The sequence below is a fragment of the Hemicordylus capensis genome, chromosome 3, assembly GCF_027244095.1.
Source record: "Hemicordylus capensis ecotype Gifberg chromosome 3, rHemCap1.1.pri, whole genome shotgun sequence".
NCBI lineage: Eukaryota > Metazoa > Chordata > Lepidosauria > Squamata > Cordylidae > Hemicordylus > Hemicordylus capensis.
In genome coordinates, this window is record NC_069659.1 from 312,677,153 (window position 1) to 312,705,136 (window position 27,984).

The window sequence follows — 27,984 nt, forward strand, 5'->3', positions numbered from 1 at the left end:
GACCAACAGTACCTCCATCTTATCCGGATTCAATTTCAGTTTGTTAGCCCACATCCAACCCATCACAGCCTCCAGCCCCCGATTAAGGACATCCACCGCCTCCCTAGAATCAGATGACAAGGAGAGATAGAGCTGAGTGTCATCCGCATATTGCTGACAACTCAGTCCAAATCTCCGGATGACCTCTCCCAGCGGCTTCATGTAGATGTTAAACAGCATGGGGGACAAGACCGATCCCTGCGGGACCCCACAGGCCAACGGCCACGGGGCCGAGCAGTAGTCCCCCGGCACCACCTTCTGAACCCTCCCTTCAAGAAAGGACCGAAACCACTGCAACGCAGTGCCTCCGATTCCCATACTCGAGAGGCGGCCCAGAAGGATACCATGGTCGATGGTATCGAACACCGCCGAGAGGTCCAGCAGAACCAACAGGGATGTCTAGTTCCCGGCGTAGGTCATCCACTAGAGCGACCAAGGCAGTCTCAGTCCCATATCCAGGGCAGAAGCCAGACTGAAAAGGGTCCAGATAATCCATATCATCCAAGACCCTCTGCAGCTGGGACGCCACCACACGCTCTATCACCTTGCCCAAAAAGGGGAGGTTAGACACAGGTCTATAGTTGTCCAGGTTGGAGGGATCAAGGGAGGGCTTTTTTAATAGAGGTCTTACCACCGCCTCCTTAAGGCACGATGGCATCCTGCCCTCCCTTAATGAAGCATTAACGATCACCTCCAACCATCTACCTGTCCTCTCCCTGGCAGCTTTTATTAGCCATGAAGGGCAAGGGTCAAGAGCGCACGAAGTCGCCCACACACTGCCCAGGATCTTGTCCATATCCTCGGGCCGCAACAACCGAAAACAATCCAACAATGGGCAAGGGTCAAGAGCGCATGAAGTCGCCCGCACACTGCCCAGGATCTTGTCCATATCCTCAGGCCGCACCAACCGAAAAGAATCCAACAATGATGGATTCTTCTGATGGATTATCTCTGCCTGGCTATCGACAGAGCGAGTATGACTTTGATGATCCTTTTGGATCTCTCGGTGGCTTTTGATACCATCAACCATGGTATCCTTCTGAGTCACCTGAGGGAGGTGGGATTAGGAGGCAACGTTTTATAGTGATTCCGTTCCTACTGCTTGGGTAGATTCTAGATGGTGCCGCTTGGAGACTGTTGCTCTGCAAAGCAAGAGTTACTGTATGGAGTTTCACAAGGCTCCATACTGTCATTCTTTAAGAGAGAGCTGGTCTTGTGATAGCAAGCATGGCTTGTCCCCTTAGCTAAGCAGGGGCCACCCTGGTTGCATTGAAAGGGAGACTAGAAGTGTGAGCACATCTAGGTTCCAAGTTCGTTCCCTGGCATCTCCAAGATAGGGCTGAGAAAGATTCCGACCTGCAGCCTTGGAGAAGCTGCTGCCAGTCTGTGTAGACAATACTGAGCGAGATGGACCTATGGTCTGACTCAGTATATGGCAGCTTCTTATGTTTCTGTGTCTCCAGTGCTCTTTAATATCCACATGAAACCGCTGGGAGAGATCATCAGGTATGGTGCTGGGTGTAATCAATATGCTGATGACACCCAGATCTATTTCTCCCTATCAACTTCATGCGGAAATGGCATAACTTCCCTAAACGCCTGCTGGAGGCAGTAATGGGCTGGATGAAGAACAACAAACTGAAGTTCAATCCAAATAAGATAGAAGTACTTATTGTCGGGGGTCAAGACACGAGAGATGGTTTAGATCTGCCTGTTCTAGATGGGGTTACACTTCCCCTGAAAGATCCGGTACGTAGCTTGAAAGTGCTCCTGGATCCAAAATTTTCTCTGGTCTCTCAGGTTGAGGCAACAGCAGGAGCGTTTTTTATCAGCTTCGACTGATATATTAGCTACGTCCTTTCTGGAGGAAAATGACCTTAAAAACAATAGTACATATGCTGGTAACTTCCAGGCTTGACAACTGTAATGCATTCTACATGGGGCTTCCTTTGTACATAGTCCAGAAACTACAACTGGTACAGAATGCAGCAGCCAGTCTGATTTCTGGGGCAACCCAAAGGGAGCATATAACACTGATTTTTAAAGAATTGCACTGGCTGCTATATGTTTCAGAGCAAAATACAAAGTTCTGGTTATTACCTATAAAGCCCTGAATGACTTGGGTCCAGGAGAGTACATAAGAAATTGCATCCTTTGTCATGATCCCTGCCACCTATTAAAATCATCTGGGGTACAATTACAGTTGCTGCCAGCTTGTCTAGTGGTGACTTGGGGAGTGGCTGCCCTGGGGCTTTGGAAAGCACTCCCTGTCAAAATAAGAGATTCTCCATCACAGATTGCTTTTTAAAAGACCCTTAAGACATACCTGTTTTCTCTGGATTTAAATTAAAATTAATTTTAAACTTTTTGTTTTATTCTGTGAAATGGTTTTAATTGTTTTACTCTGTGAATTGTTTTTAATTGTTTTTATTCTGTGAAAATGTTTTGTTTTGTTTTTATATTGGATTATGTACACCACCTAGAGATGTAGATATCAGGCAGTATATAAATATGATAAGATAAAATAAAAAATAATCCTCCAGTTATTTGTTTGCTTTTGCAGCACATAAAACTAACCATTATCATGAAGCAGAATACCATTATCATGAAGCAGAAAATTTTATCTATTTCCTGATAAAAAGACAAAAAAACATTGCTTTCTGACAAATCTTCAATGAGCATCAGAGTGGGAACCAAAAGTGAGAGGATGACACTATATGCAGTCTTACCTTGAATTACAATGTATAACTTAATCCACAACAAAATGCTCTTGGAAATGAATTGCAGTTCTCAGTACATGTATACTTCTGAATATCTAAAAACACTTCCCCCCTGAACATTTATTGTTGCAAACCAATACTCTCTGAGCTTCATGTCCGACAAATGGCTGTTGGAAATTAGGATCAACTTGCAACTGGTCAAAGATCACATGCTATGTGGGAAATATGCCTTTTCTCTCCACTAGAGGGCAGCTTCCACCTTCCACACTTCTTAACTTTCAGAAAGGAGGACAGGCAGTATTTTTACCCTACTACTTAGAAAAACATTGATTCGAGATCTCCTGATGTCAGTAAAACTGCTAATTATAAGAATGAGATGAAGACCTAGATAAAAGCAAAGAGGATCCCATTCCTATGAGACTGGAAAGTCATCTCTACATCAGCCTTCTTTATTTTCCTGCTCTTTAACTGGGTTTCTTTTCTAAATGCACGTTCAGGAGAGGTTTTAAAAACATATAGGAGACTATCCAGTCTGTTCCATGTGCGGAGCAGTACACACATACAGCACAGCATACAACTGCACATACAGAGCTCTGTATGTAGGGAGAGGGTACATTACAGACGTTTTTGTGCACACTGGGATATATCCAAGAGGGAGTGTTCTCGCCTTCAGTTGCTGAACAAGTATTGGAGGGAGTTTCACTGCAGCTGCTGGCCCTGCCAGCGACCTTTGCATATTCAATGGAAGCCTAAGAGATCTGTGCCCTGATTGCAAAGGATTCTCAGTCCACGTGCAAGAGCCTACATGCATACAGCTGTATTCACACAGAGACCCTTTCATGCCTTCTTCTGAGCGCATGGGGGATGGCCACAGAACTCTACCTTGTTACCCCTTCCATGTGTTCAGTGAATGAACAATTTGAAAGCAATGAAAAGGCATAATTTCCCTAAGTATTTTAAGGAGTTTTTGTCATCCAAGAAAAGGGTTAAACTAGCTTAAAAAACCCTTAATGAGACCACTGACTGGAGTCGGAGATGAGGAGGTTTTTTATTGCTACCTTTGCTATAGTTGTTTAAGTTCTTTCTGGCATCATCGAACTTCTGCTAGATACCAAAATCAATGAAAAAGCAAATGTTATTGCTACTTTAGTGCTTGTTCAGCAACTCCCTTGTAGTAAGTACAACCAGACAAAGCAATCAGTCACAATATGTAACTCCTAAACTGCTGGGTCATCACAGAACATTCTTCAATGCTGTTCCATATGTTTCACCTGAGAACTCCTTCAAACTGAGATTATGTATGTTTACAGAGGGAACGGGCTGCTGAATTGCCAGTAGGTCTGTAAAATTTCTCAAAATTCATTTGAAATCACCATGAAAAATACATACACCAAAATGTGATCATTATATGTCTCCTACTACCCTTTTCCAAGACCCTCATCAGATATATTTCTAGAGATATGCATATCAGGCAGTATAAAAATAAGATAGATAGATAGATAGATAGATAGATAGATAGATAGATAGATAGATAGATAGAATAGCCTTTGCCACCTGTATCAACAATACCCTTGTGAATACTTTCCTCTTTCCCTTTTTCCGCTCTTCAAAAAAGACTTCCCAACAATTCCTCTTCATCTACCTAATTCACTTCCATGTAGTGAATATCATATAGATTGATGTTTTTAGGCAATACATTATTCCGCAGCATTGGTGAGCACAGAGCCCAAACAGTCTGTACAGAATAAACCATCATTTCCCCTCATTCCAGCAATGGAATGGATATTAACTCTATCAGATCTTTTTTCCTACTTCCTTCCATGTTAAGCTAACCATCTGCAAGAATTCACACACAAACCTTTTGCACATATCTTATATTCAGTTATTCAATGACTGAAAGAATAAGGTCAGCCTGCCAAAATAGGTATCCATTTCACTTTGTCTGTAGTCCAAGAAAGAGCTATAGACCTGTGAAAGACAGTTATAAAAACTGTCTGCTTCTGAAATATTGTCTGCTTCTCTAATTGCTACATCCCTAATCATTATCAATTGTCCCTGAAAGGATTACATAATAGTCAGATATATAGCATTTAGTGTAGGCTTATTTGTATGTGTTATCTCACCCTAGCTGACTGCATCTCAGTGGTAGCTGGTTCCTCATTATCTGGAAGAGCAGAAGTGGTGTCTTGAGCCACACCTCTCTGTGGGGGACATACTGTCTATTGACACTGCCAGTGCTTCATAGTTCTTAGAACTGCTTGGCAATTCCTCCTCCACAAATGGCCTCATAAAAAAGCCCTAGGAATTGACTCGGGTACCACTCTTCCACAGGAGTTGCTGACCTTATTCCATACACATCCTCTTTTCACTGACTAAATCTTCTACTAGTTCTTGAGGCACTACAAAAAGGCTGAAATCTTTCATCTGCAAAGAAAGGTGTGTCCTCTTGTTATTTATAGTCCCACTATGCTGGGTAGCAACTATACTAAACCAACAGCTGTAGAAATGAAAGCTAATATAGAAACACCAATAGATACTCCATCACCGCCCAGCACAATGTTATTTGCCAATAACACCTTCACATTAATGATGCATGGAAGGTGCTAATCGACACACAATGATGGCTGAATGACCTCATTATGTCATTCAACCCAGTTAGGGATGGTTTCCGTTGGACAGGGAGAGGAGTGAATGTCATCATTTCGCTCTGATGAAATTCCAGAGCAGATTGTGGAAGCCAGAATGGCTTCTGCAGTTCACTGTAGAGTGAACTGTCTGGTGTAGCATGGGGAAGACAAAACAACCATTTTGCTGGGCAGGAGACCTTCAAGAAATGGGACGGGGGTTTAGCTCAGACTGGAGGGCTGAGCTAGACCCTCTCCCTGAAGGCAGCAAACAGGCATGCTAGAACAAATAGGTAGCATGCCACAGAGGAACAGCTGGCTTCCCACTGATTACTGCTGCTGTTGTTAATCTCTCTTGTGGTCTGCATGGCAGAGATGTATGGAGACATCCTTGCTTCTGTGCGTGCTGAATGACTGGTTGCTTGTGGAGAGACAAGAAGAAGATGGGGATGGTGATAATTAATGGGTACTGCAAAAAATAGGTCTGGTGATGGGTGTACATTAGAGTTGATGAGGAAATAAGAGAAAGTGTGTTGTCAACTCTTCCATTCTGCATTATTTGACCGGGCTTCAAATTCTCCCACTGTCAGCCTTCCTGATATCTATGTTTATGATCTCCTTATTGGGGGAGATCAAGACAAATCTTACCCATCCACTGCAAGAAACTGCAATTTTACTCTATCTGCAGATTTTGTTCCATTTTCTCTGGCTCATATTCTGCAAAGAAAAATGAGTCATGAGTGTGTGGACAGCCATAGGTATAGGAGAAATGTGCATGGAACTTGTTGGGTTGGCTTAGGTCAAATCCAGGCCAGATTCGAACCGACCTGGCCTGGTCCAGTTCTGGGTTTGTTCAAGCCAGGTCTGGCTCAGCTTCACCCTTGAGCCTATCCAAGCCGGCTGATAGACCGGCTCAGGTATACTTGTAAGGGGGAATCCTTGAGGATTCCCCTTTACAAGTAAAGGGGTGCCCCTAACCAAAACTAACCCCTAAACAAGTAGCTTACTCTTTACTTGTAAAGGGGAATCCTTAAGGATTCCCCTTTACAGTTAAACCCAAGCTGGTCTGCAGTCCAGTTCGAACTCGGACCAGCTGAACTGGGCCAGCTCGATGTCGAGCCCAGCTCACACATCCCGGTATAGTAGAGTGCCTGGTGTTCACCAACAGAGGTGGCTGGTATGTTTAATTGCTCTCATTGGTGCATAGTGGGAACTTAGCTGTCAACAGAGAGTTTGTTGTCAATAGGACCTCCCATCCTCCAAACTATCTATGTGCAAGGAAGACACATCACCTGTTGAGTAAGGGAGGAAAGTTAAGCCAGCACACAGTTAACTCTATTTGAGAAGGGTTGGGAGACATACTGTGGACATAGGAGTTCAAGTATTTTGCACACCCGTCTCTTTTCTTGGAGGAGTTGTTGGGGGAGGGATTTGTGGAGCAGATGAAGGGGGTCATAACCTGAGGCAGGGTTAAGCAACCGTAGCTCTCCAGTCATTGTTGAACTACAACTCCCATCATCCCCAGCCTGGCATGACGGGAGTTGTAGTTCAACAACAGCTGGAGAGCTACGGTTGCCAACCCCTACCCTGAGGCATGGTCTCTCTTCCCTGGTGAGTTTACTTTCCTGTACTTACCTGTGTGGGGTGATTTGTCCTTGAAGTTCCAATTACAGGAGGTACTGAGGAAAGGTACCTATAAAGGTTCTGAGAAATCAAGTGTTATTAGGTTTATTTCTGCAAGTTTGCCCTGGCAAAGTGTATCCCTGCTAACTGGGCAAAGAGGCACCTTTTTAACATGGCGATTCTCTTTATTTAGCAGAGGGAGATTAATTGGCCCTATCTACCCCCAGCACAGTACCTCCAGTGTCTGTTGCTGGTGTCTATCTTATGTTTCTTTTTAGATTGTGAACCTTTGGGGACAGGGATCCATCTTATTCATTCATTCATTCTTTCATTCATTCATTCTCTATGTAAACCACTTTGGAAACTTTTGTTGAAAGGCGGTATATAAATATTTGTTGTTTTTCAAAGCTTCCACTTTGGTGCTCCTTGTTTTCCAACCATGGGGGCAAAGTTATTTATCCTCAAGCCATGTGCCTTGACATGTTCTAGAGTACCTGACTAGGCCTCATATAATCCGGGTAGTGTGCTATGACAGGCTGTAGAGTTAGCCAAAATCCTATTGTGGCAGCTGGCAAAGAGAGAGAAGAGAGGCAGTCTTCTATCAGCTTGAAAGGAAGTATCTGAAAATCCCACCACCTCCAAATTCCACAGGGGGCAGGACTGAACAGGCAGAGAACACTGACTAGATTACATTCCTTCTCGTCACTCCTCCAGCTCCACATTTCCACCCAGATATCCATGGTAGCCTTACACCAGCATTACTCCCCTGCCCACATTTTTAAACAAATTGACACATCAATCTACTCTGCCAACACAAAGGAATTTAGAACACTGTTATGCCACTCCACAAGCATAACTCATGGATAGGATAATACTGTCAATTTCTTAATTACTGTGTAACATCTCCGCCGAAAAAGGCACATTATTTGGATCACATGTATTTTCTTCCTTCCTGGTTGAGGACATTCTGTTCTTTCCTGCCTCTTTTTCCTCTCTTATTTCTGAAAAGCAGTCATCAGGTCAATTTATATAGGGTTGTAATATATCACTTGTGCAAATGAAGGGGACTCTACCTGTTCCTACTAAAGATCAAGTCACATGGGTAGATGTCAAAAAATCTTACAAGAGAATATGGTACTGAACAGTATTCTGGTATTACCTGCAAGACTATCTGAATCCTAATCCCTCCTCTCTTCACTAATTAGGAATTTAAGCATGGATCAAAAAGTACAGCTGATTTTCTCCACAACCCCATTACTTGCAAAGAAGAAAATGGTTATGACTTTATTTCCTGTTGTTGCACACTTCATAAAGCAGCTAAATTTTAAATTCCTTAATCTGATCACTCTAGATAAAGCCTGGCCATCTATCACAGATTCTATGGTTTTATTTTTGATAAGTGCACAGCCACAAGAAAAATGTTACACACTACCACCCAATTATTATTCCAACCTGTTATTTCTAGAAGGTCAAACTGTATGAACAACCACAGCTTAGGCGACTGTGGCTTTTCTCCTGTGGCTTTTGTCTCCTCTTGCTGGTGGGTTTCTTCCTTGATACACGACCATTTCATACCATCATGTGGCTTCCAAGCATGTATGATCATAGCCAAGTGGACACTTGCACAACTTTCACACCTAGCAGTGCACACAGATGTACTCCCTCCCTAAGTCATTTCACTGTTAGAAAACAGCCATACCTGAAACAGGTCATAGTCTATTACCCCCAGGAGGGTAATACCTTCATTAGCACTAACTAAAATATCACAAAGCCATCAGCAAACCTTTGAGTTATCTAGCATTCTTCTTCAGACTGGATATTATGCAAAATTAAAAAGTGGAACAATGGAAGAGTTGGGTATTGCTTATTATCATCATGCACAGATTTCCCTACCATCATTACCTCTTTTGTTTTGCTTAGCATCCACCCTGGAAAACGTTTCTGGAGAAAATGGCTTGCTGCTTACTTTGTGATATTGCTGCTTTGATCTTGCATTTTTTGGCCAACCACAGCTACCTTTGATTTTCATGAAATTGTGTTTCTACTAACCATATAGCAACCTAACTTTGGGAGCATGGGCATTTTTTCATAGACTTTCCGAACATCTTTATCATTTTAAACATGAAAATCTAAATGTGGAAACGAAGCTCCTGCCCAGACAAAAACATTTCCACAGTCCTTCAGCTAATGCACTTTTATAATGCTCCTCTTATGCACAATTTCACAGGATTAGAAGTTACATCACTGGAAGCTCAGTAGAGAGCATAACATTCATCCTTGGAAGGAAAGGCATACAGATGGTCAGCAATGAGAAAATGAATGCAGGGGCAGTGCTTTATTTCTGGAGCTAAGCAAGTTATTCTCTCCACCCACTTGCTTCACAAGTGATTATATGCCGAAAAATGCAATGGAACCTGTGGGTCAAAAATGTTGGCTCAGCATTACATCTCTAGATTTTTTGATAGAAGTGGGCTTTAGAAAAATATATTAAAATCTAATATAAATCACAAAATGACAAATGTGTTTCAGACCTCTATGAGCATAATAACCTATAACTTGCATGGAATCATGCCAAGATGATCAGCTAAAAGATGTTTTACACCCAGGCTTAATAAATTTAACCTAGCAACTGGCCTTTATTTTAAAACTGGGAATTCATTTTGATAGAGGCACAGCTGGAAACCAAACATCAAAACTCTGCTACAAGAGAATCAAGCCTTCTGGCTCTCAGAATAGCCCCCAATTATAAAAATGTTTTTCTTTAGCCATTTGCTCAAAACTAAACAGACACACGAACCCAGTCCTCACAAACAGGAGATACGGTAACCACGTTCTGGGCTGTGTGACTTCAGACTGCAGGTGAAATGCTTGCAGCTCAACTGAATGATTTCCTCTATAGAAAACAAAAATTCTACAAAGAGGTGGCAGGGAGATCAGTTCTAATCTAACTTCGGCCTGACCTGTTAGTTGTTCATGTGGAGGGAATAGTTTTTTGCATTCAGTCTCATGGGTCCCCTCCCCTTGCAATCTGAAATGGTACACCCCAGAAACAAACTTCCTACCTCAACTGCTCTTAGTGAAAACTAGGCATAAATCAAAGGGCTATTTAACTCCCTCCTCCCCAGTGCTTTGTTTTAGCAAAGTCCAGTGCAGATGCTTCAGCATACCAGCAGATACTCTGACAGAGCCTTCCCCTTCTTATGCACTTCAGTTGTTCACTAATGCAATCAAAAGCTTCTAACTCCCCGCCCCCATTGTGAAAATGGAGGCTGCTGACGCATTTGGCGGAGGGGGGGGGAGGAGGTTGGAGCCCTTTGCCCATGCCTCAACTTGCATAGGAGAGCAATGGGTGGAGCCAATGTCCTTGGCTCTTCAAAATCCAGTCCCAGTTAAAAACTGGTTGCTACCTGAGAATTTTGTCTTTGGAATCCTGATTTTAACCCAAAATTGCAATACCTAGCTTCCACCTGCTAGCTCATGCATGCTGATGCAGCCACTGACAAAAACAGAATCAGAAGAAAGACATGTTTCAAAAATATAGTCTCTCCCACTCTTCCATACTTCATGATTGCAATTCAGTTCCTTAAAACAAAAGCAGAGCTTTTGGCAAATAGACTACATACTAAATGTTTCTTAGTGAATGGCTGTATAAATATTTCAGAACACTTGAGAAGGAAGTCTCCAGAAATAACATTAAGCTGAAAGCTGTAGCTTTGGCATTTTTTTTTTGTTGTAAGTAAGGGAAATGTCAGTTGTGTGCATTTCTGAAGTGCTGCTTACCTGTATCTCCAAACAAGTCCAAATACATCTGTGGCTGCTCAGCATGTCTCCCAATAACAAAGGGGGGGGGGGAGGGAATCTGTGCATGTACCAGTTTAGAACTCTGTGTCCTATTTCACCTTATCAGTAGCTGAAAGGGATCTTTAGAGCATGTGTACTTTTGACATGCTGGGTGTTTTTTAATGCACGGAGAACTGCTCAAAGATGAGAGGGTGTCTCAAAACACCAAAGTCTTTGAAAATACAATAGCACTAGGAAGCCTATAAACAATTCCGTTGCTAGCCTTGATGTTGTGTGCTACACAAATAAAGTATTGTCATACTTCACTTGCTGGCACAATTCATTTCCCTTTGCTACCTACAAGGTACCACTCTCACTATCAGCAAGTTAACAACCACCTCTCCAAGCTCCCTTGCTGATTTTATTTGGTAGTTAACTCAGTGGCTTTTGAGAAGATTCTTGTGGTAACAGGAGTTAAAATAGCATATATAGGGTTCCTCTGTTCCCAGTTCATCACTGGTAAACAGCACAAGGAACAAGAGAGTTGATGTAAATAAATCCACGAGAGCTACTAACCCCATAAAAGGTGTCTTCATGCCCTATACTGAGTCAGGCCATTGGTCCATCTAGCTCAGCACTGTCTACTTTGACAGCACTGAGCCCCTGGTGGTGCAGTGGTAAAACTGCCGCCCTGTAACCAGAAGGTTGCAAGTTCGATCCTGACCAGGGGCTCAAGGTTGACTCAGCCTTCCATCCTTCCGAGGTCAGTAAAATGAGTACCCAGAATGTTGGGGGGCAATATGCTAAATCATTGTAAACCGCTTAGAGAGCTTCCAGCTATAGAGCGGTATATAAATGTAAGTGCTATTGCTATTGCTACTTTGACTAGAAGCAGCTCTCTGGAATTTCAGGCAGGATTCTTTCCCAGCCCTACCTGGAGGTGCCAGGGACTGAACCCAGAACTCTGTGCATGCAAAGCAAATGTTGTACCGCTGAGCTATGGCCCCGTCCTTGTGTTTTCAAGCACACCACTGGCATATCCACATTTGTAATCAAAATACAGATTTTCTAGAACGTGTAGAAATTTATTGATTGGTATTTATTTCTCACTTCTCCATTCCAGTTACAGATGCAGCAATAATAAGGTGGCCAAGCTGATGCAATATCAAAGTCCCATCTACTGATAAGACTCCCATCAGTTCCACTTTATCAGGTAAGGATACATTGACCAGCGCCCCTCTACATATTGTGAACACACTGAAATGCCATTTAAGATATCTATATATCTATATCATGTGTGTGCGTGTGTGTGTGCATGCCCGTCACTAATCCCATGTGTGGCAGCTCTCGCGAGAGTTCCCAAGCAGCTGCCCGGGTAGCGACGGGGACGGGGGAGAAAACAGCAGTGGGAGCTGGCTGGCAGGCAAAGGTAACAGCAGCAAATGGTGACGGGTGGCCAGCCAGCTAAAGAAAACGGTGGTGGTGGGAGGGCAGGAAGACGATGATGGGGGGAGAAGATGGCCGGTGGGTGGGCAGGGAAGAAGACAGCCAGCAGGTGGGCAGGCGGGAGAAGAAGATGGCCAGCGGGGGGGGGGGGAAGATGGGCAAAAAAGTGGTGGCAGGTGGTGGGGGAATCAAGCTGCCATGGCAGACTAGAGGTGCAGGTGCTCTGCGCCCGGCCCAGCTAAAGAGAGAGAGAGAGAGTGTGTGTGTATGTGTGTGTGTGTGTGTGTGTGTGTGTGCATGCCAGCCACCATAACTGTGATTTGATTTGATTTGATTTGATTGTCATTAAGATTGGTGGTCAGGACCTAATGAAGAGGACCAAATGACTAGCACTCTGGGCTGATAGTTCCAGTGTGCATGAACTGACAAGGCTTGTTTTCCTTGTCCCTGCAGAGTAAGCTCAGAGACATGGGTAGCTCCTGAATGGGCATTAGCTGCCTGCTCTATCTTTTACATCGTGCATCATTTCAAGGTGCCACTTTTTAAACCCCAAGACAGAGGACTGTTTGCTATCCATGGAAGGTGAACAGATACAAGGTAAGAGGGTACTTTTGGTGGAGAAGTGGACTGCACCAGTCATGGGTCCTTCCATTGAGAGCTCACTCACAGTTCTGCCTGTAAGATTCTTTCTTCAACTAAAAGGAGAAATGGCAGAAGTGAAGGATTTTTCTTTCATAGGGGGGAGTGGAGTGGAATAGAGAAGAGATTAGTGTTGCCAGGGGAAAATTAATCAAAACAGAAAATATTGGGGTGGGATTTGGAAAGAAGATGAATTTGTCAAGGGCAAATGAATTGTGGGCAGCGGGAGTCTAAAAGCTAAAAGAATTTCCAAATATGCTCAGTATAGGTGGGACAGATGAGTGGTAATTTGGTTTAGTTGCTGCATTTGAATGTAAGAAAACCCCTGCCTAGTCATCACTCTGATGTTGTTTCCCACAGCAGTGACCAGATACCTCTGGAACAGGAAGATTCCAATAGCTGTTAGATCTATCCTCCATGAACTTACCTTTTTTTAAAAACTGCTTAAAGTAGCAGCTGTCTTGTGGCACTGAATTCCACAAGCTAATTATATGTTGTGTACAGAAGCAAACTTTGCAGCATTGTCTCTGTTCTGTTTTTCTGAGGCTGTCTATTTTTTCCTATCTGGAGGGGGAGAGAAACAATTCAGAGCATGCACGGAAGCAAATGTTGGACAGAAAGAGCAGTCACTGGTATTTGGAGTTCTGATACCTTGCATTCAGTCTGGGGCCTTGAGCAAATCACACTGTAGCCTAAATGGTTTGCCTTCAGCAATAGCAAATATTGGGGCAAAGGATTAGTAATTAATGTTTGGGCTCAGACCTCCATCTCCGTCTTGTTCTCACTTTGCTGCCTCAGGTAAGTCACTTGCCTCTTTCTAGTCCGGCATTCAGCTTCCAAACAGCCCATGGGGGCAGCAGCTCTCCCCTGTTGCTTGTCGTCAGTGTCTGGTGTTCAGAAGAATGTCATATTTGAACACAAAGGTAGCTATGAGGTGACAAGAAGGGCTTCCATGAGCAAGACTGGAATGGAACAAAGAAAGGGAAGGTGGATAGAGCTGAGCAGGGTTTACTGGGTGTGACTTGGAAGAATGTGTGGGACTTGTGACCCCCCCCCACCCCGCTTTTTTGGAAACACCAGTAGTCACTGAAACTGACTGAATGAACTCTTCATCTCTTATTATGTCTTCTGTTATGGAATGTCATGGAAGATCAAACATGTTTCAAAGATAACTAGGGAAAACATATTGAGAGCACTTATGGGAAGAGTCAGCAATCACAGTCTCAATACTACGACGTCTGCCCAATAAACATTAAAATAAGTTTTTAAAGTGATACTTGAGAATGGACCCCCCCACACACACACTGTATTTATATGTTGTAAGATGTCCCCATGGTAATACACAAGGGGTATTGTTTTGAGGGTTTTTTAAATGGAAATTAATGGAAAGGAAGCAATGTCTCAAACACATAAAAGCAGAAAGAATGGAAATCTTTCAAAATATTCTGCCTCTAGGGAGATACTTATCTGTTCCACTGGAAAATATTTGAAATAGTTGCCATGCCCCCAGAAAACCAACTATTGTCTACCGATCCAAATGAATATCAAAGAAATTAAAGTTGCCTTAGGAGAAGGAGCTGCTCTTTCAATCTGAGACTCCAGACTTAGATGATAAGAGTTTAAAAGCCAAACCTAATTTGGTCAAATACAGCTCAGTTTCTTAAGCCTGCACTATGATGAGAACATGTTTCAACATAAATGCATTCATTTCTTCTGCTTTTTTGTCACTTTACTCTAAATATCCTCAGTGACCTGAGAGTAAAAGGACCATGAATCCTAAAAGGCAACAGAAAGCAAGGGAAACAAATGATCAGCTGTGCTGCAAATATCTCAACCAAATATCTCTTTGATTCTTTCCAAAACCTAAAAGGAGAAGTGGGAAGTAGGATGCCATGTTGTAAAGTAAGCCTTTACAGTCAAATAGAAGAATTTTTAAAGCTCCAGTTTTAATATTCTTCAGCAGACATCCTGACTAAATTACTTGGTGGAAGACTCATTGAAATTAACAGGATGTTAGTGATTATTAACTTGTCCTATTAATATCAGTGGGACTTGTGCTGAGTAATTGCATCAAAATATCAGCCGTTTTTTAATTGTAAACCGCCCTGAGCCAGCTCGGAAGGGCAGTATAAAAATCGAATAAATAAATAATAAATTTTCTGCACATGTTCAGCTCAATATGTCAGAAAATGCACATTGTATAACATTTTAATTGTTAGTGCTACAACCATTGTATGGATGACTGCACCCAAATTATCCATCCACTGTTCTAGTCCACTTAAACCACAAACACAGAACAACACCTCATTATAATGTGAGTCCCATATACAATCAGATCATCTTGGAGAGAATCTATCTATGTGGTCGCTAAGAGTCAACATTGACTTGACGGCACTTAATCAATCAACAAATAAAGTTTATTATTTATTATAAGAGAAAAACTTGTTCCTTCCCCAGCTTAGGTTGCTGTTCTCCAGCAGTTTCCCTCCCAGCCCAACTCTAATACCCAAAATGACCCAAGCAGGCATAAAACTACTTAAAGGAGCTAAGCACAGCAAGGTGGGGTGTCGGTGGGCTTCACACCCTCCATGAACCCCTTTTGGAATAAGGAGTACATTCATCCCATCCCCGCTTTATAGGTTGACAGGGCAAGTGTTGGTTTAACAAATATGTGGCTGCCCTCTATGTCTAGTTGGACATACGTATGTATGTTTGTTTCTATACATATATAGGCTTAGGTCCAAGAAACGTTAAAAAGTCTGCCGTCCTCACACCCCAAAAGCGCCTCTCTGCTCTCTAAGGACATCTGCCTCTCCTGCCATGATCTGAAGTACAGTGTGAGGGCAAACGTAAGAAGGCGTTTTCCTACCCAGAACTCCTTGCCCCAGGACATAGTGCCTAGCCCCTTCTTTTGACACTTCCTGAAGACATGGCTGTTCAGGATGGCTTTTGTCCAACTGTTTTATGGTGCTGTTTTGCCACCTCTCTTTTGTGAATTCTGTGTTTTGTAAATAGTTTTGATTCTTATTTATTTTATTTGCATTTTATAGCTGCAAATAAAATTATGTGTATTTTTCATGTCTAAAATTTTCCACAATTCTGCACGTCCACAGGCACAGAACATGAGATCTGGCAACACAACATTCTCAGCCTTCATGTTTTAAAAGGTGACTACAGAGAAGAGCTTGGGAATATGAGGGCCTTATCAAGTGCAGGCTAATTAAATGCAATGGGAACAGAAGTGGACAAAACTCTCATATTTTGGGTAAATTCCAATCAGGGATGTAGCAAGGGAAGAGTGGGTGAACACTAGCAGCCTCCCCACTCAAAGTGGCAACCCCCCATGGTGGCGCACCCCCCCCCAAATCACTCTCCCCCCACCCCCAGTTAACCTCCCTCCCTCCAGCTGCCTGGCTGCCCACTCAGCTAGTGCCCCCACCCTCACTACTGCTGGCTACCACCACCTTCACCTCCTGCCACCCAGCTCCCACACCTGCTCTCCTTCCATGGGCCCATTGGGAGCACATGCGCACCCTCCTTCCATCGGCCAGGATGGAAGGAGCCAGGCCAGTAGAAGCAGGATGGGCCTGGGAGCTGGGCGAGTGGCCAGAGGAGGTGGCTGGCAGTGGTGGGAGCCCTGGCCAAGCGGAGGGGGGAGCTCGGTGGCTCCTGGACGCAGGGCGCCTTGGGTTCTTTGAACCTATCCACCCTATTATAGCTCCGCCCCAATTCCAATTTTATTTAGTCCAAGACTTGGGAGTTGATAAAAGTTCACTTGTTTAGGAAATTGTCATTCTAAAACACAAATATGACTCCCTGGAGAGAGAGAGAGAGAGAGAGAGAGAGAGAGAGAGATGATTCTGCCAGGTTATTTCATTCTCCAAAGGAGCTGTTTCAGTTAACACAGAGAGTTGTATCCTTCTCTGATACCATGTCAGAAGAAAAGGCAATGTTCACACAGTGGCTCAGTTGAGACATTGTGGGGGAAATATTAAATTTTAAGCTTAAGGAACTTACCTATGGTTTGGTATGAGGTTTTAATTGGCAAATCATGGTTTGCAGTTGGCTGGCAAACCAGAATGAGAAGAACCGATGCTTTGAAGTGTGTTTGCTAGCAGAGGGCAGCATTCAGACTACTCAGTCATGACTAGGCACCATTGAAGTCAATGAGACATATTAGTCAACTGAAGTCCTATTAATTTCAAAAGGACTTGGTCATGACTATGAGGAGAGGAGAGCTGGTCTTGTGGTAGCAAGCATGATTTGTCCCCTTAGCTAAGCAGGGTCTGGTCTGGTTGCATATAAATGGGAGACTTGATGTGTGAGCACAGTAAGGTATTCCCCTTATAGGATGGAGCTGCTCTGGGAAGAGCAAAAGGTTCCAAGTTCCCTCCTGGCACCTCCAAGAAAGAGCAGAGAGAGATTCCTGCCTGCAACCTTGGAGAAGCCACTACCAGTCTGTGTAGACAATACTGAGCTAGATGGACCTATGGTCTGATTCAGTATATGGCAGCTTCCTATGTTCCTATGACTAATTTAGTCTGGATGCTACCCATTGGTTTCTACTCACAATCAATAGGGGTGATCTACACTGAAAAGCCATAGTTGTAGCCATTGCACTGTCCACAGATGCCACTTCACCAAGAGATAGGAGTTCTTAGCAAACAGCAAAGAAAAACAGACAAGCAGCTCTAAACCCTGTTTTGGATTCTCAGCTATGGCTAACATAAACCATGATATGGCATCATCTTTCAGTTGAGTCAGTTATGCTAAAGAGCAAAAAATTCAAGAGACTACAGCCTAGGGATGTGCACGAAACCAGAAAACCCAGTTTGGTTTGAGTCGAACCGGTTTGGTTTTATGCACACCTGGGTGTGGCAGTCTTGGGGGTAGTTGTGGGTGGTGGCAGGGACTCCCCCCACCCCCATCAGAGCAGCCAGGCCCATCTTGTGCCTGTTTCAGGCATCTGCACATGGACGGTGGCCCAAAAATGGCTACCATGCATGTGCAGAGGCCTTTTTTCTTTTGCCTCTGTGCAAGCACAGAAGCCCAAAACAGGCCCGAACTGAGCCTTGCTGCTCCAGTTGGGGGGGGAGTTCCTGCTGCCATCCCCGACCGCCCCCGAGACCGCCACAGCTGCTGCCACCACCACCACCACCAGCAGATTTAAGGTAATTTAGAACTTCCCTCCCACCCCAGCTCATTTTTTTAGGCCCCCAGCCATCCCTGGTCCCCTCCTCACTTGTAAATGGGAATCCTTGCCGGATTACCCCCACAAGCCAAATAGCGCAAAGTGGACCTGGCTCAGAATCGAGCCAGCTTGCACACCCCTACTGAAGTCTACAGTACAAAATTAAGTGTGCTCTAATCCTATTGAGATGTTAGAGGACAGAACACACATGAATTTTATGTACAAGAAGAGTTATTCGGTGTACCAGAAGAGTTAGGTGTGCCCGTTTCCAGTGCTGTCGGATGGCACAAAGCACACCCTACTCATGCCAACTAGTATTCAAACAATATTGTATTTGGGAAGAGAGCATTACCACCACATGGGGGATAATTATTTTCTGCTGGAAAAGCCTTTCATAGCCCTTATATAACCCAAGAGAACAGTGTTAAATTTGCTAATGGTTTCTAACTCAGCAGCCAGAAGAAATCAAGACAAACCATGGCAAGGTCAAGGGAGATTGTAACCCTTTTCTTCTGCTGTGAGTGTCAATGGCTGGCACCAATGGGAGCTTCCCTGCCAAGGAAAACAGTCACAGGGGGCTCCAATATGGAACAGGACTGCAGTGTAGGGAAGACTGAAAGCCTCCCTTGACATCTGCCACAGTCCCGATCCTGAACATTTTCCCCACGGTTGCTACTTACCAAATAAAAATTAAAAACAGAGGGCCAAATGATGTAATGACATCTACTTTGGCCCAGTCAGTCGAATTTTGGAGCTTCCTTCTCCTACAATATGGCAATAACCAAGCATGAGGAATTCACAGAAACAGTTGCATTTATCTTGTAAGCAAAGTATCATAAGTGTTGCTTTTAAGACAATTTAGTTGTGCTAATGACAACTCTTGCGAATAACTAATTTTCCATGATATGTCTTCAGCTATAAAATATGTGTTTATTGCTTGCTTTCCTACCTAAGGTAGCAATTTTTTTTTTACAATTCCAGCACTCATTATGCAAGCAACAGCTAATATTCAGCTTTATGCCTTGCCTCACTTTCATAACAATAAAACTGGCATCCTCCTTTTAAAAAAAGCATTTGAGGTAGTTCAATCACCGTTTTTTATACAACACAGTTTCTTATTAATAAGCTATCCTTATTTATTTTAATATTTATTTGTTTGTTTGTTTGTTTGTTAAAAATCTTTATACCAGTACGCTACTGGTACACTTCAGGACACGACTTTTCAAGGCAGCTCACAACATTAATAAAATAGATATTATATAAAATAAAAGATTAATAAAGTTAAACAAGTTAAAAGACCAGGCTAAAACCACATTTAAAATTACAATTTAAAAAATCAAATTAAAAGTAATTAATAAAAAGCTAAGAGCTATAAAAGCTAAAGAACCTACCAGATATAAGCAGCAGATACAACATTGAAAAGATGTGTTTTTAATTGTTGTTGTTTTTAAACACAGAGGGAGTAAGCTTGGTGAACCTCTTCAGGGAGGGTGTTCCAATGCCGAGGGGCCACAACTGAAAAGGCCCTATCTCTATTCCCTGCCAACCGGATCTCTGTTAGTGGCAGGTCCATGAGTAGGGCCTGAGATGTGGAGTGGAGGGCTCTGGCAGGTTCATATGGGTCCGACAAGAATCCCAGCCCCAAGCTGTGTAGAGCTTTAAAAGTCAAGACCAGTACCTTGAATCTAGCCTGGAAGCAGACTGGTAACCAATGAAGCTGACACAGGATAGGTGTGACACTCATGAAGTGACTTGCGCCCATGACTGAGCATCCTTGCAGCAGTATTCTGGACCAACTAAACATTCTGAACCGCCTTCAAGGGCATCCCCATGTAGAGTGCATTGCAGTAGTCCAATCTGGACGTTACCAAAGTCAAAGTCAGAAGCCAGACTGGGATGGATTTAAGTAATCACATTCATCCAGGGCTGCCTGGAGCTGAGACGCCACCATGATCTCCAACATTTGCCCCAAAAGGGGAGTTTATAAACCGGTCAAAAGTTATTTAAATCATCTGGGTCCAATGAAGGCTTTTAAAAGGAGGCCCCTAATGACTGCCTCCTTCAGTTGAGGAGGCACCAATTCAGAGAGGGATTCACCACCCTGCTACCCATGGACCCAGTCCCTCCCTAGCAGCAATGGGCAAGGGTTGAGCATGCACGTGGTAGGCCCAAGCCTTCCAAGCAGCCTGTCCACCTCCTCAGGCAACACAGTCAGAAAACGATCCAATATAACAAGACCAGACAGTGCATTGTCAACATCCGTTTCTGGTACCACAAAAACGTTAGCATCCAAGTCAGAACTGATACAAGAGATTTTATCAGCAAAATGTAATGCAAATTGATCACAGTGGGCTGCTGAGGGGCTGTCACGTAAGAGGCCCAAAACCACTGGAAAAAGCTCCATTGGACGACACTGAGCAGACACAATGGTGGCAGGAAAGTAGGATTTCTTCACCGCCATCACCACCATAGGATAGGTCCTCATATGGGTGCTAGCCTGAGTTTGGTCACATGAATTTTGAGTTTTCTGCAAACAATACTCAAGCCATCTACCCGCCTGATTCATTGTCTTCAACTCACCTGTATACCAGAGAGTTGCTTGGACTCGGCAGGTCAGGAGAGGACACCTAAGTGTGACCATATCAATCACCCAACCCATCTCCTCATACTAGAGGGAGACCAGGGCATCAACAGGATAATGCACTCTCTCAGCAGGGAAATCCCCCTGTTATGAGCAGCAAGTGTACCATAGGCCCAAAAGATATCTCAGTCAATTAATAGATATTTCTGTCTCACACAGGAAGAAAATTGTCTTACAATATACATGAAATATACATGAGTCATCAAAAAGAATACTTTTTAAAAACTAAATCCATCTGTCATGTATTGTATTTGCACACTGTGGCCCTTAACTGATTATTTGTGTGGAGCACTCTTCAGGAAACAACCATAATGGCAGGCTGGGTGAGGGAAGCAAAGTAACTAAAACCAGCCCTCCGCTTTCCCATTAAACAGATGATAGAAATAACTGCAGCTTTTTGAAGAGCTCTCTATGTATGCAGCCCCAGCACTTGGATTGGGGGGGGAAGGGAATTTAAACAATCCTGTAAGCACATACCCAGGAATCAAAAGCCTATATATCTACACCACTGTCCGACTGCTTTTGTGATTGAACCATCACTATATGATTCAACCACAAATAATAAAATGATAATTGTCTCCCCAACTAGTGCTTCCGAGAATGGAAGAATTTCTGTTCAAGAGGGGGGTGGGTGGGTTTGATATTTGTCAATCCCCCCCTTCCCTCTGCAGCCCCTTGTGTCTTCCAAAAATATGTCCCTGTGGGTTAGGGGAGCCTCAAGCAGATGTTACTGTTTATTGTTTTACTTTGCGAGCTGCCCAGAGAACAATTGTTATTGGGTAATTTAAACAAATAAAGTGTATCATCATCATTTTTCAGGAAGGGTGTATACTGGGCAGCAGAAGAAGGAGGCAATTGCCAAAAATCACCCCAATAGAATTAGTTGGGATATAACTCTATATTCATAAACATGTATGACCACTCATATCTAAATATTTGTAAAAACTTACTATGTCATTGATTCTGTGCAAAAGTCGTGATATAAACTGCAATTTTTCTATAAATACAGTTAACATGCAGCTGTAATCCCTGGATCCAGCTATATTTACTCTGATGATGGATAATAATTGGGTCTATAAAAATAAGCTATTTGAAAACTTATGTCTACACTTTTATAGCTTCAAAATGACACTTAGTCATTTAAAACGATCACTTAGTCTAGAATCTATATCCTAGAGCTCTATTGTTAGACAATGCATATGGAAAAGTGTTCATTGACATTTTTGATTAAATAGAATGTGTCCGTGCCTATCATCATAATATGCTGAGAGAACTGTCTTGTCAACATGCATATGCTATACAGGGAAATGGATGCAATTTTAATTTATATATGTCTGGAAACCAAGAAGATTTGCAAAAGCATGGAAGGGCTGTACATACCTGGGATACAAAGGCATTTGTAGCTTGTTCCGACACTACGACAAATGCCATGTGCACAAGGATTCAGAGCACAGAAGTCAATCAGCTGAGCACAGGAAGGCCCTGTAAATCCTGGACTACAACTGCAAGAATAGGAAAGTCGGTCTGCATAACAGGTCCCATTGTTCTGGCAAGGAAATGAAGCACAGGGATCGATTTTTTCTTCACAAGATGAGCCTAAGTATCCTGTAAAGAAGAAAAAGTGAGACTTATTTGCATGCATTCACCTTAACTAAATATTTGACAAAGCATGGATTTCACTATCTTTAACAAATATTTTCTTTAGATGTGAATCAAGGAAGCTGCCCCAGCGGACAGCATTTCCTCTCAGCTTACTACAGCCAAGACATTTAGTGGCTTTGATATGTAGAACGATGCATTTTCAAAGACATTTGCTGAATTGTGCACTATATGCCATTCACCCAAAATAAATCATAAAATAATGCAGCAGCTTGATATGAATAGCTTGAGAGAATCCACAAGTCATTCAGCCTTTGAACTTTGTCTCAGATGAAGTTTCTTTGTCCTCTGCAAAACATACCTGCCAGATACAGCCACTTTCCCAGCTGCTCCTGGACCTCTTGACAGAAATGAGCAATTCTTTCTTTGCTTATTCAGCTCACGCCCCCACCTACCCACCCATGCACTAAGACAGGGATTCCCAACAGGGGGCACTAGTACCCCTAGGGGTGGGGCTCTCAGGAGGTACTCAGAGTCTTCCTGCCTCCCCATGGTGCAGTCATGCTATTTGTTCCCCATCTGAGGATTGTTGGCTTGAACACATGTCCTCAGTGATGTGTCCACTGAAGAAGGAGAGAGAGGAGAATGAAAACCCTCCTCCTCTACCCCTGCTTGGCTGACTACATGCTGAAGCTCAGTGTACTCCTCCCCGCAATCTGACTGACAGGCCTTAGAAAATTAGCACTGAGTATTCCCATTGAAATTAATAGGACAAGTAAGCTTGTCCCATTCATTTCAATAAGACTGTTTATGAGTTATTTAGATTGGATTTAAGTCAGTGATTGGTGTAGCCTATCTCACAGCTGTAACATGACACAGGCTACACCACACAAAATCTCTATAGGGTACAAAATCTCTATAGGGTACCTGAGCTGAAGGTTTGCAACAATGGAGGTACAGTACACTTGTTTAAAAAGGTTGGGAACCCTGTACTAAAATATGAGGGACTGTGTTCTATCACTCATAAGGAATCTAGATACTGGGTAGAGATTCCTGTTGTAAACAGGAACTATAAAATCCCTCAATGACAAGTTAGCAATGCTGAGGAAAAACAGGAAGGGCACACTTGTGATCTTTTGGTATTTACATTTTTTAAATCAAAGGAATAGGGGAAATCAGCCTTGGCAACAAGATTATTATTGGTAATAGCATACATGATGAAAGCATGAAACTGACCACGATTTAATGAGAATATGAAAATCTACCAATGACAAGGAAATACAGGATCACCTGAAATAAACAGTATATTGCTTAGAAAGTGGAAGAAGCATATTTATGTGGACACATTTTTATTAAACTTGTGCCTTGCAGCAAGGCCAATGAACAGAATAAATTAGGTGATATCCTTACATTATTACATTTTTTAAAATTTTGCTACGTAAAATGCTTTATTAACTTTCTATTGAAAGATGTTCATAACAACAATAGTATTGAAGTACAGCATAGGAATTTGGGAGTCAAGTGATTTTAGGAAATTGTTTAAAGATAAGAAATATAAGGAAGAAATATATCTGATCAAGGGGGAGTTTTAATTACTTGGCTAAGCAATGTCCAGGAAGGAAGCAATTGCCACAGAAAACTCTAGATAGTAAATGTTAAAGAAGCAGTGCAGTGTTGCTTTGTTATATATTTTGTGAGCTAGCTGGAGATTGCATTAGATTCAATCCTAGGAACACAAAGCCAAATGTGATAAACAAAGTGATTATAAAATCTTTAGCTACGAAAGAAACGGTTCAGTACATCCAATAAGCAAACAAGACAAATGGGTTTGATTTTTCATTTCCAGAAAGGCAAAGGGAAACCCAACATTCATACTGCAGGGAAGAAGTAATCACAAGTGTTCAAACATTTGAACTGAAATTTACGTGAGCTGAGTCTAAAGAATTTAACAGAGAAACTGAGGCCAATCTATACAAAGTGTTTCAACAACAAAGGGCCAAACTAGACACCTGGGGAAAACATGTGTATATTAAATATGTGTTTGTCTTGTTTACATCAAAAGCGTGGAAGGACTTTTTGAACAACAAAGAGCGTGCAAGAGAGGGGAGTAAAACCCAGTCCTCCTCCCCACTGTATCTTGTTGGAGAAGAAGGAGCATTCCAGAACCCAAGTTAATATCTATGTGGGCAGATGCTCAAGGACTCCATTTGGCCTAGGACTGAGCTCTGACCCTAACCCAGCTGAGGCCACTCTGCAGCACTTTTCCCAACAGTCACAGTAGCAGCCACTGGAGGAGAAGGAGCAATTCAGGACTATTACCTAATGGCACAGCAGGGCAATGGCTTGACTAAAAAGCCAGAGGTTGCAGGTCTAAATCCCCACTGATGTGTTTCCCAGAATATGGGAAACACCTATATTGGGCAACAGCGATATAGGAAGATGCTGAAAGGCATCATCTCATACTGCGCAAGAGATGGCAATTGTAAACCCCTCCTGTATTCTACCAAAGACTACCACAGGGCTCTGTGGTTGCCAGGAGTCGACACTGAATTGACGGCACACTTTACCTAACACTTACATTCCACCTGTACAAGCCTCTAGAGACACTACACAACCACACCTGGAACTGAACTCCATTCCCCCTACTGCTGCTTCTAAGTAAGTAAAGTGTGCTGTCAAGTCGATTTCGACTCCTGGTTCCCACACAGCCCCCCTGTGGTTGTCTTTGGTAGAATACAGGAGGGGTTTCCCATCGCCTCCTCCCACGCAGTATGAGATTATGCCTTTCAGCATCTTCCTATATCACCCAATATAGTACCAGCGGGGATTTGAACAAGCAACTTTCTGTTTGTTATTCAAGCATTTCCCCACTGCACCACTTAAGGTGACTTTTTGGGTGCTGCTTCTACATAGATGTTATGTTTATAATGTCATTTTCTTTTCATTTGGCTTCATTTGTGCCCCAAACTATTAATCCCTTTGACTGTGAGTCCCTTGGGGAGTATTAATGTCCGGGGGGAGGATGGACTGTAAGTCACACTGAGCCCATGGGATAGTATGGTACATATAGAAATAAAAATCAATACATATGGCTGCTGGAATGAACTGGCAATTTGCAGAGCTATGTACACAACCTGCTGTTTCCTTTTGAGAAGAGAAGACAATAAATGGATTCAGGGAAGAGCTTTCACCAATAGCTTTCACCATGTCAACTTTTGTGTCCACTGAGCCCTGGAAATCAAATGGAGCTAATTTGTCCAACACATGATGGACTCCATAGTCAATATCTTGCTGAAAGAGCCAGGTTTTTGCAACTCTTCTAACCAACCTTGACTGTAAGTCCATAGGGCCCCTTTAGACAATTTCAATAAATACCCCAAACATAGTAACAGTGAAATTAAAAACACTGGGGAAATCTGCTTATCTACTGAAGTCATTTCTCTCTGTGGCCTTCCTGAGTACCAGGACATTGTGAGCTGATTGCTTTTGCCATTTGACTGCAAAAGCAATCAGCTCAGCAATGGCCTGAGCATCACTATCACCTTAGACCCCCTATAATATGTACTGTATTAAGAGCTTAAAGTCAGCTGTATTGAAGAATAGTAGTTTTGCATGGGGTGGCCTCCCTGGCCCAGCTGCTGACTGATAACCAACAATTTGAACTAATTTTGTTTAATTGAGAAGGTAAATATCAAAATATTGTGTGTAAAAAGTATATCTCCCCCAGCAGTTCTCAAATAGCATCTTGGGTCATACTATTAAGTTATACACCAAAAAGGACTAAGGGGATTGATTGGCAAGTCCAAATAGCAACATTTTAGCAAGGAGATCATTTTGGGTGTGATACATGGCCTAACTGGATGCATAGAAGAATGGATGCTGCCACAAACAGTGGTAGTGATGGGATGACAGGCCACAGGATCAGGGGATGAACTGGGAAGTAAGCAAATCAACTGATGCTACTGCAACAGTATCCTTGGTTGGATCACAGCTCAGAAATCTCACAAAAGTGAGAGGAGGACAAGGACAATCAAGTGCCACAGGGCATGCACAGCATATGTGTTGCGACTTCCATACATATAAGCTGGGATTTGAGGGAGGCAGCTGGAGTAATAGGTTACGGAGGGCTGGAAAGCTAGGAGACAAGGTAAGAGTTTAGCTTAGGACGATGAAGATCTGGGTGAGACAGTAATCTTCTCATCCTAGGAGGAATCCTTTATAACAAAAGCACAACCTCTCACTTGAGACATACAGGCTGGATCAGATAGCTATTCTGAAATACAGTATATAAATAGTTTCATTTGTGATCTTGTGATGGGACAAGATTACAATCAGTGGGGGAAGACATTGGCTGTAGAATCCATCCTGAGATCATGCAGTTTTTACCAATCAAAAATCTGAGGAAGCAAAGAGATGGTAAATATCATTCCACCAAGTGGCTGGACAAAGGTGACTGTCTTCTCATGTAGTTTCATGCATGCTGTTGAAAATGTCTCAGCCATGTGGCAAGTGGTAGTCTACAGCCATTCACAACTGAAATCAAATTGCTGCAGTAACTGTAGCAGAATCAAAACAGGCTTCATTTATAGAAACATCTATCTATCTATCTATCTAATTCTCTAAGGCGTACCCATGGCTAATCCCGTGCGTGGCAGCTCTCGCGAGAGTCTGCAAGCAGAAGCACCATAGTGATTGGGCAGTGGGGATTCCATATGCAGATAGGGAGGAGGAACCTGTGGCACTGTGGTGATTGGGCAGTGATGATGCCATATGCAGATAGGGAGGAAGAACCTGTGATGTTTAAGGACAGTTGGAATGCAACTGTTACTGGTTGGAAGATGTTCTTGATTGTAGAGGAGAGGAATCTATCTATCTGTCTATCTATCTATCTATCTATCTATGGATGGTGCGAAGAGAGGGGTTGTGAGTGAGGAAAGAGCCCCTTCAGGAGAAGGAGGCTGCCATTGTGTGAATTAGATGAGGAAACAAGATGAACATGATCTGTTAACTCAGGAAAGGACAGAGAAAGGAAAAAAGAAGGGAGGGGGGAAAGACAGAGGGGAAGAGCGAGTGGAGGAAAGAGAAAGAGAGAAAAATAAGAAATATAAGGGAGGGGAAGAAAGATAAGGAAAGAGAAAAATAAGGGAGGGAGAGAAAGAAGGAAGGGTGAAGGATGGTCCCAAGCCTGTCAGTGGCCTGAGGGGAATGAGTGGCCATAGTGGTGCCTATTGGCGGAGGGGAAGCAAGCAGGGGACAGGCCCTGGCCTGTCAGCGTTCTCAGGTGGACGAGCGGCCATGGTGGTGGTAGCAGCAGCAAGGAAGGGCCTGGTAAACTGCTGCTGCTTTCCCTATGGGGAAGAGCAGGGCTCAGGTGAGGGTGGGGAGACCTCTGGGAATAGGGAGCTGCAGCTTGGCCAATAGGCATCAGCAACGCTGCAGTTGTGACCAAGAGGGGTGAAGGGGCTGGAGTAAAGGGATGGAGGAGTGACCAAGAGGGGTGAGAGGGATGGAAGCAACGGGGTGGAGCAGGAGGAGCAGGAGTGAGGCTCAGGTGAGGGTGGAGAGATTTCTGAAGTGAGGGGGGCTGTGGCAGGGGGTGAGGGGAGCAATCAAGTACTAGCATGCAAGTGCTCTTCTCTAGTATTTATGGAATGACCTTGATGATAATGTGATCATAAGTAC

The 27,984-nt window shown here is 43.2% G+C and overlaps 1 protein-coding gene and 1 long non-coding RNA gene across 6 annotated transcripts in view; one reads left to right on the forward strand and one right to left on the reverse strand.

Annotated features, from left to right (window-relative positions):
* LOC128348914 (uncharacterized) overlaps window positions 1-21,842 on the forward strand; it is a 76,936-nt gene extending 55,094 nt beyond the window's left edge. For 3 of the 4 annotated variants that reach the window (XR_008318429.1, XR_008318426.1, XR_008318428.1), the window contains 3 exons: window positions 11,910-11,999; window positions 12,686-12,829; window positions 13,232-13,382. This is a non-coding gene — a long non-coding RNA (uncharacterized LOC128348914). Of the gene's footprint in view, window positions 1-11,909; window positions 12,000-12,685; window positions 12,830-13,231; window positions 13,383-21,522 lie in introns of those variants that run through there. The other variant, XR_008318427.1, reaches the window with a different exon arrangement.
* The window catches only part of DNER (delta/notch like EGF repeat containing), a 284,163-nt gene that overhangs the window by 27,304 nt on the left and 228,875 nt on the right, over window positions 1-27,984 (reverse strand). For both annotated transcript variants that reach the window (XM_053304644.1, XM_053304645.1), the window contains one exon: window positions 22,084-22,308. In XM_053304644.1, coding sequence (XP_053160619.1) covers window positions 22,084-22,308 — 225 coding nt within the window. The remainder of the gene's footprint in view (window positions 1-22,083; window positions 22,309-27,984) is intronic.